General features: G+C 43.1%; 1 protein-coding gene across 6 annotated transcripts in view; it reads left to right on the forward strand.

The window, feature by feature from the left end:
* LOC135089167 (uncharacterized) overlaps window positions 1-12,500 on the forward strand; it is a 203,134-nt gene that overhangs the window by 161,353 nt on the left and 29,281 nt on the right. For all 6 annotated transcript variants that reach the window (XM_063984470.1, XM_063984509.1, XM_063984491.1 and 3 more), the window contains one exon: window positions 11,244-11,455. In XM_063984470.1, the coding sequence (XP_063840540.1) occupies window positions 11,244-11,455 (212 nt within the window). The remainder of the gene's footprint in view (window positions 1-11,243; window positions 11,456-12,500) is intronic.

Raw genomic sequence — 12,500 nt, forward strand, 5'->3', positions numbered from 1 at the left:
CTGGCGCCACTAAAATCCGGCGCAGGCTCCATCAGACCTCGGGCCCAGGAACGCGAGGCCACGAGGACAGTGGAGGTAACAAGGCACCGCCACTGAATTAACAAGGTTTTGTCACCCTACTCATTAGTATTTACATCGGCAGCACCCTTACTACCTGGGCTGAGAGAGAGAGAGAGAGAGAGAGAGAGAGAGAGAGAGAGAGAGAGAGAGAGAGAGAGAGAGGGGGGGGAAATCTCATAAACCATTCCATATAAATTTCATAACCTTGACTGAGCGAGCGAGAGAGAGAGAGAGAGAGAGAGAGAGAGAGAGAGAGAGAGAGAGAGAGAGAGAGAGAGAGAAGGGGGATTGGGGGAAGGGCAAAGAGCGAGTCCCATAAACCATTCCATATAATTTTCATTCCCCTGACAAAAAGAGAGAGAGAGAGAGAGAGAGAGAGAGAGAGAGAGAGAGAGAGAGAGATATGGATCACCACAGTATGCATCCGTTCCTCATAACAACGTCACTTCTCCTCCAAAACCAATCTTATCAGGAATGCTTCACTTGGTAAAAAAATAATCCACCTACTTCAAATATTATTAACCCCCCCCCCAAAAAAAAAAAATGTCTTTCCTTCCTTCTTTCCTTTCTTGTCATTCTCACACCTCCCACACACACACACACTCACACACATACATCTGCCCTTGCCCTTCACTCACCCACGCGTGTGACCCTCAGTTTAAACACCAGACAGGGATGAAAAAGAATGATTTACACAAACACCCACCAGAGCTGTCATATTTCAGTCACTGTATGGCGAAACACCTTAAGCTAAGACATATAATTGGAATGTTTGACTACCTGCCTCTATACCTTCACGTGCTAGTCCCCAGTCCACCACCCTACCACCCCCTACCGACCACCACCACTGACATTCTATTCTTATCTAATTTATCTAATCGCAACCAGAACATTCCTGCCGTGGTATCGTTAAGATGTTAAAAGAAGGGTCCCCGCTCTCCCTTAACGTAGTGTAGCTCGAGATTCCTCTGTGACGATTCCTGGCTGGCTCAGTTTTATAAAAGGGTCATTTCTGGACGGTGGAGAAAAGGAAAAGGAAAAAGAAAAATGGACTTGTGAAAGGCGCAAGACCATGAGGATTACAGAAGTGGTGGAGTGCTTTTTCCTCCGCCTCTTCCACCTCGTCACTCTCGTCTTCCTTCTCTTCGTTACTTACGCGAAGGAGTGTTTTAATGAGAAGGACGCACTAGAGGTGGAGAAGGAGGAGGAGGAGAGAAAGGAGGTGGAAGAAGAAGTGGATGAGGATGTACTTAGAAAAACTACAAAGAAACAGGTATTTATATTACACACTCTCTCTCTCTCTCTCTCTCTCTCTCTCTCTCTCTCTCTCTCTCTCTCTCTCTCTCTCTCTCTCTCTCTCTCTCTCTCTCTCTCTCTCTCTCTCTGGTCAGGGTGTGAAGAAAAGTCATTCTAATGAGAGCTCGAGGTTGTGGGGGAGAGGGAGGAGGAAAAACTGTAGGACAAGGGAGAGAGAGTAGGAAAGATTGTAGAGGAGAGGGAGAGAAGGAAGTGAATCAGGTGTGTCGTGGTGGTACAGGTGTTTCCGTTTGTTGTCTTGGTGACTCGGAACATACTTTCCTCCTCCTTCTCCTCCTCCTCCTCCTCCTCCTCCTCCTCCTCCTCCTCCTCCTCCTCTTCCTCTTCCGTTGCCCTCATCTCTCCTCTTCTTTCCTGTTACTAATTTCTTCTTCTTCTTCTTCTTCTTCTTCTTCTTCTTCTTCTTCTTCTTCTTCTTCTTCTTCTTCTTCTTCTTCTTCTTCTTCTTCTTCTTCTTCTTCTTCTTCTTCTTCTTCTTCTTCTTCTTCTTCTTCTTCTTCTTCTTCTTCTTCTTCTTCTTCTTCTTCTTCTTCTTCTTCTTCTTCTTCTTCTTCTTCTTCTTCTACTACTACTACTACTACTACTACTACTACTACTACTACTACTCCCGGTTGCACTTGAGTTTTCATTGGTGCGTGTTTAATAGGAAATTTTAGCCTTAGAAAATCTCAACGCCATTCATTCATAATTCTTTGAAACACTGCTGACGTTAAGAATATGTAATTGTGTGTTGCAACAAAGATGATGGCAGGGACAAGGATTAAAATATGAGTAATGGTAGTGTTAATAATAATAACTGTAATAGTAAAAATGAGAGCAACGCCAACAATTATTTCATCAAATTAAACGAGCTTCTTAAGTTTTTTTTCCCACACTTACTTGAGAAAGAGTCTCCCACACCTCACATTCCCTTCTCTCCTGTCCACTCAGCTGTTTTCCTCTCACACCTCCCCCAAACCCCCGCCCTTCCCTAGAAGATGCCTCGGAAGCAAGCTGGATTGAGAAGTTTCACACGACAAGTCCACCCCTCCTAAAAACCCTTGGATTTCCCACGCTTCTCCTCCTCACTCTGGTCGGGGAAGTAGAACGTCTCTGATTCTCAGAAGAGCCTCGCTGGTGTGGTGGTGTTGCATGCCTGGCCCCGCAGCGTGCCTCGTGGACCAGGACAACTCGTTTCTTCTAATTTGCTAGACGTGAAGTGAGCGATAACGTTGAAATGAAGGCAAAAGGAACTTGTCCGTAACGTTCATGAAGAGAGGACGCCCGCCCGCCGCTGTGCTCCGCGCCGAGATGCCACCACGTCATTTACCCGCCTGGATGATGATGAGACGTTCACGATGGAGCCTCGCCACGCCTCCCCGCGACCCGCATTGTGTCGCGGGGGAATAATTACTCGTTCACCAGACCGCGGCTGGAATGAGTGTCAGGGCGGAGGGACGGGAAGAGTCTCGTAACGGGGGGTAATTTACCGTCAATTTGTCGAGCGGTTAGCTGGGACGAGTTGGCATCGTCTCCCTCCTCCTCCTCCTCCTCCTCCTCGTCCTTCTCCACCTGCCTCCTCCCGCCCGGATCCCTGCCCCCCATCCCGCGGGCAACTGGCAGGGCTGGGCGAGGTAGTAGTGGGCGAGGCGAGGGTCAGTGTTAGGCAGTCAGTTCAGTTGTTCCGTTTCTTACCTCGGCGGCGGTCAGACACACGAGCGGGCAGTAATAGCAGCGACAGTAGCAACGGCAGCTGGCGCGTTAAAACTTTCAAACCACACTCAGACATACACGGCGCTCATTTGCATTCCACAAACGGCGCAATATACTGCCGTGAAACTAGACTCGGCGACATAATAGTAGCGTGTAAGAGTGCGCGTAAACAGTGCATGGAAGAGAGAAGAGGACGACGATGAGGAGAGCGCGACGCTGAGCTGGGCCCGACCGAACGACCGAGTGAGATAGAGAGGGAGGAGCCCCGCCTGGAAGCAACTTTTTTTGTCCCCTCCGTGTTGACAAGACTGACACCAGCAGGCGTCCACGGACCTAAAATAGACAGCATCCGTGTGCGAGTGTGTGTGCGAGGGCTGTGCTGGCTGTGCACCGTATTCTCGAACACTCCTACGCCGCACCTCCACTGCATTTAGAAGGCTCGACTAGTTGAAGTTGCACGGCTTTTAAAGGGTGTTTTATGGTTGTAGTGAGAGATTAACAAGATTCACAAATTATTAACACGAGAAACAGTCTTGAGAACACGGCCAGTCATCTCTGTGGCCTTTGAAAACAGTCGTGGTGAGAGAGCAAAGCTTTTGAGTACTGTGCCTGGCTGGTGGTGGTAGTGTAGACTGCAGAGGCGGCCACCATGGGGATCTACACGGGTCTGCAGCAACTAGTAAAGGTGCGTCCCTTGCAGGCATTGCAAACCAAGGACGAAAGAAAACGGTTCAAGTCAAAACGAACAGGGGGAAAAAAAAGTGACATGAAACGTGGAGAGTTTGCGTTTACGATGCTCCTTAAAAATACAGAGGGAAAACACACACACACACACACACACACACACACACACACACACACACACACACACACACAGGGTTTGTTGGCTTTTGCTCATCTTGCAGTCTGGGAGGGAATGAAAAAGCTTACGTAATTATGCAGCAGTGACAGTAGTTCATTGACAGTAGTAGCTTAAGTAGTAGTAGTGGTGGTAGCAGTAGCAGTAGTAGTAGTAATAGTAGTAGTAGTAGTAGTAGTAGTAGTAGTAGTAGCAGCAGTAGTAGCGGTGGTAGCAGGTCATGACGTACTTACGTGTGCCTGGTCACGCCATCACCTGAGAGGAAACTGTACAATTTAGCGTCCAGCAGGTGTCAGGTGCTTCAGTATTGTCATTGCGCTCTCTCTCTCTCTCTCTCTCTCTCTCTCTCTCTCTCTCTCTCTCTCTCTCTCTCTCTCTCTCTCTCTCTCTCTCTCTCTCTCTCTCTCTCTCTCTCTCTCTCTCTCTCTCTGTGTGTGTGTGTGTGTGTGTGTGTGTGTGTGTGTGTGTGTGTGTGTGTGTGTGTGTGTGTTTGTGTGAGTCACCATCTCTCTGATCCGACTTCAGCAGGAGAGAGAGAGAGAGAGAGAGAGAGAGAGAGAGAGAGAGAGAGAGAGAGAGAGAACTGCATGAGAGATGTGGGCGGACAGGAGGGATGGAAGGACAGAGGGTTAAGGCTGCGGGCTGGAGAGAGAGAGAGAGAGAGAGAGAGAGAGAGAGAGAGAGAGAGAGAGAGAGAGAGAGAGAGAGAGAGAGAGAGACTGTTGCAACATACTGAAACATTCTGCTCCATTTCTTGCGGTGCGTTTCTTGCAAGCCCAAAGAATGTGGTCACCCGCGGTACTGTGAAGGGCAGACATACCTACGCCGAACACTGGCTGGTGCTTGGTATAAAAAAAAAAAATAAGTAATGGAGGTGAATTCGCTGCTATTACTGTCGTGTATTGCATTACGAGTACTTTACCTCTCTGTGTGTGAAGGAATTTGAATCGTGTGTCTCCTTTCCGTTTCCTTTGTTTTTTTTTTTTTTTTTTTTATGTAAATGTTTCGTAGAATGTCAATGTTACATTTCCTCTTCTCGGCTCATCGTCAACACGACGTCCAGCTCTCCTAGCCCAAAGAGCAGTTGTCCTCGAGTAGTGGTGCTGTAAACTTCAGTCAATCTCGTGTCTCTGTATATGGAATGGGAATTAAGGTATGGAATAATGGACCGCTCTATATTAGGAGATCTCAGGAACCAAGAACTCGGGATGCGATAGGCGGAGGTGGGTGGCTGGTACTGTGTGTGTGTGTGTGTGTGTGTGTGTGTGTGTGTGTGTGTGTGTGTGTGTGCGTCAGGAACATTTTTGTAGAATCTGACATTTCTTCTTTAGGCAGCTGTGCGTGCGTGAATACAGTGGAGGTGCGGTGTCAGTGTTTATAATCCCCTGTCTGTTAGCTTGGGTGTTGTTGCGTAGCTTGGTCGAGAACTATGACTGGAGGCTTGGCGTATGTTATCCAAAACTGCTATACGAGTGAGTTTCGAACCGCAGCAGACCTTTACGCCCTAACCAGGCTCTTTGATTTAACTCCACAACAGAACTACAGTGTTAGTGGAAACTGAGACCATCACAAGCAACAAAGATACTGGTGTAATCCTCCGCCTCTACTGTTCGTGGGGAGGGTGTAAATACTTGAGAATTTGTTAATGTGTTTTGTGTATATATGTGGTGTAGGTGGAGATGTAATGCCTCCATACAATCACTGAGAAATGGACTAGAAAGCGGGATAAACCTTTAACCCTTCAAATGTTGGTGGTTAAATTTGGAACATAATAGTTTAGTCCATTTTAGACCGAAATCACAGGAAATTACATACTCTTAGATAGAGATATTTTCTGAACACAACACATACTTCACTGATTTTAAGATGGCACCGTGAAACTTCGTGAAATCCTGTAATCTCAGCCTAAACAAGAGTAAGAGATCGCCGCCACATCCAGAGGGTCAACCAAGAGAGGCCGTGGCTGGCTAGGTACTGAAGCCCTGACCAGAACAAAAGTAGGACAGCATCTTAAGCCTTTGACTGATATTTGGTACATCTTTCCTTGACTACCAATCACTCTGAGACATCTTTAATTGCTCTACAGCCACCTACAATATTTAAAGTGGGTAGAAATTGCAAAATCTATTCGTTTTCATCCCGGGTGGACTGATTGTTTTCGATTTTTTTAGTCTGAACGTTTTCGACAGACTAACATGTTTAAGAATGAATATTTTCGACAATGATTTGGCAACTTAGACTGATTATTTTCGATGGTTCTGTAATATATTTTTCAATCATGATTATTTTCGACACATTAAAAACATTGGTTGGAATGTTTTCGAAACTAAATAAACTTCACTATGAATGTTTCCGACAGTAAAAAAATATTGAACTGAATGTTTTCGACACTAAAAAATGGTAAATTCTGAATGTTTTCGACACTGGATAAAATGAACTGTCACATCACGTCACGTTTAGACTTAAACAAAAGACTATAAAAACTAACCTAACCTAACCTAACCTAACCTAACCTAACAAGATAATAATCAAAGAAGGTCTAAAATGGCTGAATGAAGTGTCGAAAATATTCCAAAAAATATTGATTTAGGTCAATGATGTGTCGAAAATAATCCAAACTGTAAATAGCTAGGTAATTGTTGTGTCGAAAATAATCCAAAACGGACACTAAATGTGTAAGAGTTGTGTCGAAAACAGTCCAAAAAAACATAAAATGGGTTGTCGAAAATAATACTTCTTGGCAAGAATCGAAAACATTCAGTTTAGATTACTTTTGTAGAAAATCGAAAACATTCAGACTAAAAAAATCGAAAATAATCAGCGTCCCCTTTCATCCCTTCTTTATTGTAAATGCTCGTAAAGATTCCTCGCATTACTTCTGGTACTTCTGGTTCTGTTAATTGTTTTGTGTCGCAGTGAAAGGGTAATTAAATGTCGAGACCATAGCGATCCCCAGTTCCCAAGATACTTACAGGGACCTTTGTGCTCCCGGTCACCGAGAGGCGCAGTGTGGAGGTTTGGCTGTCTAGGAAACTTTAAACGTAATATTCTAGTGACGTGGTTTTCATACATCAGCAAACTGTCTTCTTTGAACTGCACAGTGTTAGAGAGCAGAGAACGTTTGGCGGCCTGAACTCTCTTGCATACTCGGAAGATATTTTTTTGTTATATTATTTTTTTAGCCGTTTAATGTGTCTCCATGCGATTTTATTTTATTTATTTATTGATTTATTTATTTATTTATTTTTTATTATTGTTATTTTTTTTTAAGGGCGGAGCTTCATATTCAACGTCACAGCTTCCTCCTCCGCCCCGCCATCATATCGCGGCACATTATATGAGGGTGTAATATTGCATCGCTAAAATTATATATTATCACCGGCTCTTCAACTGCCTCTCTGCATCTTAAGCCCGTCTTTGCTTTTATCGTCTAATGTGGTGAGCGAACAAACTAATAAAAAAAAAATAATAATAATAATTGAACTGCTTATTCGTAAATGTGTTTGTTCTATTTTGGGCATGACAATCATTTAATATTTTACTTTTTTTGCTTAATTTACTTTTTTTTTTTTTCATTTATACCTGTCAGAATTTATAACACTAAACTTTTTTTGTTCATTTAAACTCACATTTGGTCACACTTCATGCCAAAGCAACAGCAATTCCTTCACATTTACCCAAGACACTGTTGTTCCCTAGGACTGGATTTTAGACGTTCACGGATTATTAGAGAGAGAGAGAGAGAGAGAGAGAGAGAGAGAGAGAGAGAGAGAGAGAGAGAGAGAGAGAGAGAGAGGGAGCGCTAATTATAAGATTACTGAACAATTTTATCCCCATTAACTACTTTCTGGTGTGACGCACGGAGGCTGTATATCTTGGTAAAACGTTTGCGTAATACAGTTAAACCTTCCTGATGTGTATTTACGTCCAGGGTCACAACCTTGCATTTGTTTAGACTGAATGACATTTCCCTGTGACGCGCGTGCATTATAGATTTTTTTTTTTTTTTCTGAGAGTTGAAGGCTACATTAGAGAGAGAGAGAGAGAGAGAGAGAGAGAGAGAGAGAGAGAGAGAGAGAGAGAGAGAGAGAGAGAGAGATAAGATTGTTTGGCAGGGAAAGGGATTGTTAGTAAACTTTTTTTTCTTTTTTTCTTTTTTTTTTTTTGCATCTTCAAGCTTACAAAAGTTAGGTTTTTCGCTTACTTTGAACACACACACACACACACTCTCTCTCTCTCTCTCTCTCTCTCTCTCTCTCTCTCTCTCTCTCTCTCTCTCTCTCTCTCTCTCTCTCTCTCTCTCTCTTAACTGACATAACTTTTGTAAACATCACACGCTGACTTTTCTTTGACTTTCTTTTCTCCCATGTCTGTTTTTGTTTTCTTTCTCATGCTTTGTCTGCTTTTCATGGTAAGGATCACGTTTATAAATAGGCTGACTGGTTACAGCCTTAAACTCCTCCTCCTCCTCCTCCTCCTCCTCCTTTCCTCTCTTTCCTCTTTTCCACGTATCCTTTCCATCCCTCCCTTTCCTTCTCTCAGACTTGAAGGAAACGACTGGCGACAGAGAGAGAGAGAGAGAGAGAGAGAGAGAGAGAGAGAGAGAGAGAGAGAGAGAGAGAGAGAGAGAGAGAGAAAGAGGAAATGCAGGAAAGAAAACGGGGAGTGGGGGTGTGAGAGAGAGGTCATGGTTGTGTTGTTTTATTATTTTTGTGGCCACGCGGTCAAGTTGGTTTACTGTTTGGATTATTACTTAGCTGTGTGTGTGTGTGTGTGTGTGTGTGTGTGTGTGTGTGTGTATACTGCTGTTTGTTGGGGTTGTTAATATACTGACGTGTTGTTATTATGTATTCTTTTCCTGGTAAAGTATTTGTGTATTTGTGGCTGTATTTTTTATTTATTTTTTTTTTTTATTATTATTATTTTTTTATTATTATTTTATCGTATATATATATATTTATTTTCGTTTTTTTTTTTTTTAAGGAGAGTAGATTGCGATATTTACACGTTGCTGGTTTACGAACGTGTATGCCTTGCCTGATCCTCGCCTGACTTGCCTGACATTCGCGTATTTGTATTGCTTTCTGCAGGAGGTTATGATACTTCCATCGTGACGCGAATGGTAGTACTACGTTTTCTCCTGTTCTTTTTATAAATATATGTAATTTTGCAGGAACGAAGGAACAGGAAGAATTTGTGTGTGTGTGTGTGTGTGTGTGTGTGTGTGTGTGTGTGTGTATGTGTGTTTTCTATTATGTGTGTTTTTGCGCATCTAAGGAATGGCGGATCTTCAAGGCCAGAGAGAGAAAGAAACATCGTGCCTCTTAAATAATTTCCTTAAAACGCGCCTGCACACACACACACACACACACACACACACACACACACACACACACACACACACACACACTTCCTGACAGGGCCTGAGGTGTGGCTTGTTGCTGGTGGGCGCTGATGTGCCTTGTCTGTTTTGCTTAGCTTCGTCTGTCCGCTTCTTTACTTCTTCTCTTCATTTTATTTTTATTTATTTTTATGGGTATAGAAAACTGTTGACTTTTCCACTTTTCTTTGACCTTTTTTTTACATTCGTACACTCTCTCTCTCTCTCTCTCTCTCTCTCTCTCTCTCTCTCTCTCTCTCTCTCTCTCTCTCTCTCTCTCTCTCTCTCTCTCTCTCTCGTCTCGTAAAGACACTATAAAGTTTGCTTCCTCGTTTATATATACACATCTCTTCATCTTCCATCTCCTCTCTCTCTCTCTTTCCTTTGTGCTGGTGCCACAATGCACTGTGGCTACAAAGGACACTGTAACAGCCGGTCACTCCCTTTGATAGGACGCGCACCGAAGGAGAGCTTAGGGATGATGGTGATAAACAATAACAACAGCAATAACAGTGATGGCGACGATGATTGCTGTTGTTGTTGTTGTTGTTGTTGTTGTTGTTGTTGTTGTTGTTGTTGCTGCTGCTGTTGCTGTACTAATAGTTGAAATAGTAGTAGTAGTAGTAGTAGTGGTAGTAGTTCTTGTTCTTGTACTAGCAGGAGTAACAGCAGCAGCAACAACAGCAGCAGCAGCAACAGTAGTAGTAGTAGTAGTAGTAGTAGTAGTAGTAGTAGTAGTAGTAGTAGTAGTCGTGGTAGTAGTAGTAGCAGTAGTAGTAGTAGTTGTAGTAATGGGGGTAATAATAACAATAGTAATAAAGATATGAAACATTTCAAAATTAATTAAATGCACTGGATCCTTTAATAACTGTATAATAATTGTATTGCAGTCTATCCTCGGTATCTTTTTTTCTTTTTTTTCGTGTTTTTTTTTCTTTTTTTTATTTTTTTTTATCAGCGATTAAACGTTGAAAAGCGCCATCTAGGTTTCGGTTTTAATCATCTAGATCGAAGCTTTCTGTTCCAGCCTGGCAATCTTAGGGTGAGCTAGCTGAGAGAGAGAGAGAGAGAGAGAGAGAGAGAGAGAGAGAGAGAGAGAGAGAGAGAGAGAGAGAGAGAGAGAGTCGTGCTACCGGATGATAACTTTTTTTTATTCTCTAATTACTTGCATTATGTGATTAATCGGGATATCTTTCGTTTACATTCTCTCTCTCTCTCTCTCTCTCTCTCTCTCTCTCTCTCTCTCTCTCTCTCTCTCTCTCTCTCTCTCTCTCTCTCTCTCTCTCTCTCTCTCTCTCTCTCTTATACACACATGCACACGAACCTATTGATTAAAGTATTTTTCCTTTATTTCTTTTTTGTTTAGTTTACTTTCCATTTCTGTCAATCGTTCAATCATTCGGAAGTTTGCCTCTTGTATTATTCACGTCCCATCGATTCAGGCGTGTCAGTCTTACCGTGGAGAAGGAAAGGAAGGAAGGAAGGAAGGAAGGTAAAGAAGAAAGAAAAGTTGAAGGGCTCTAACAATGATTATATACCTAAAGTTCCTTTTACCTGCGTTTATCCCTCAATGTAATGTACCAAGTCTTTCTCCATTTTTGTTTTATACTCGTGTCTTGATTTGATGTTATTACGTAATCGTGTATATGTTATTTACTTTTATTATTGACAGAGAGAGAGAGAGAGAGAGAGAGAGAGAGAGAGAGAGAGAGAGAGAGAGAGAGAGAGAGAGAGAGAGAGAGAGAGAAAATGTTTCGTTACGTAATTTTACTCCTACACTGTCTTTCCATTCGTCTTATTTCTCTTTAATACCCAATATTACCTTCAATTTTACACATAACTCTTGTCCTCCTTATAATATTCTCTTTGTCTTACCTCGTACTTTCACTCACCCATCTCTTACACACATTACATTCCCTCATCTTTTCTTTCCAGGCGAGTCTTGCCGATGAAGGGAGCGGCAGTGGCAGCAGCGGGGACAGGCTGCGGGAACCCAACCCCCGGGCGGTGCGGCGAACACACAGCGACGTGGGCGGACGGGGAGCCACCTGCTACTCCCGCCAGATGTCCACGCCGCAGCCCATCAAGGTCCGCCCCGCACACAGACTGCCACAGCACAACACAGCCTCCCTGCACAGAGCCAAGAGGTAAGCGGTGATGGTGGTGGTGGGTGTGGCCGGCAGTGAAAGGAGGAAAGGTTGGTGGTTTAGGGCTGTGGGGTGTAATGGTGGGTGTGTGGGAGCATTAGAAGCACGCGAGTAGGTGGAGTAGGTGGATGGGTGGGTGTGGTGGATGGGTGGGTTTGTGGTCAGGCGCTGCGAACGTATTTGGAAAGGTTAATGGGGTGAATGCATTAAGGATAAAACCAGGAACGTGAAGGGTGTTTTGTTATATGGGTGAGTGTATGGGTAAGGAGAGCAGAGAGTAAATTGGTAAACTCTGGAATTCCCTGCATGCCCGCCTGCTTCTGTATTTCCTCCTGCCCTTGACTTTAAATGTTTTCTAGAGGGAAGTTTCAAGACACTTCTCAAATTCAGTTTTTTTTTCTCTTTCTTTTTCTTTTACGGTATTTTATAGGGATTGGAACTGGACCTTTCTTATATATATATATATTTTTTTTTTTGTTGATATACACTAATAACCCTCTAACACAAAAAAAAAGGAAAAAAAAAGCGGAGTGAATGGAAATATATAGAGAAGTGCTTTACGTGGGTGATGTTGGTGTGGATGCGGGCACGTTGGGTGAAGATATGTGCATTTTACGGGTGGCAGTGTGGCGCGGCTTTCCCAGTGATGGCTTTGATTCAGAGACATGAACCAGGATGAGGTTTTAGCGTGGTGCGTGGAGTGGGAGTCGGTTTATATAGCGGGTTTAGTACCAAGTGACGGGAAGCTTAGTTTTAAATTGTTAAATGTATTACTATAGATGGAAAACGTTCTGTTGTGTTATTCTCCTTTTTTTTTTTTTCTTTTCTCGTTCCTTTTCTCCCTTTTATCCTGATTGTTGTATTTTTTTGTCCTTTGTATTATTATTTTTTTCCTTCTTTCTCTTCTTTTCTCTTTTCTTCTTCTTGTTCTTTCTTCTTCTTCTTCTTCTTCTTCTTCTTCTTCTTCTTCTTCTTCTTCTTCTTCTTCTTCTTCCTCTTCTTCTTCTTCTTCTTTTCTTCCCTCCCTCTTCACTAACTCCATCCA

Source organism: Scylla paramamosain, chromosome 3 (assembly GCF_035594125.1).
Source record: "Scylla paramamosain isolate STU-SP2022 chromosome 3, ASM3559412v1, whole genome shotgun sequence".
In the NCBI taxonomy this organism is placed as follows: domain Eukaryota; kingdom Metazoa; phylum Arthropoda; class Malacostraca; order Decapoda; family Portunidae; genus Scylla; species Scylla paramamosain.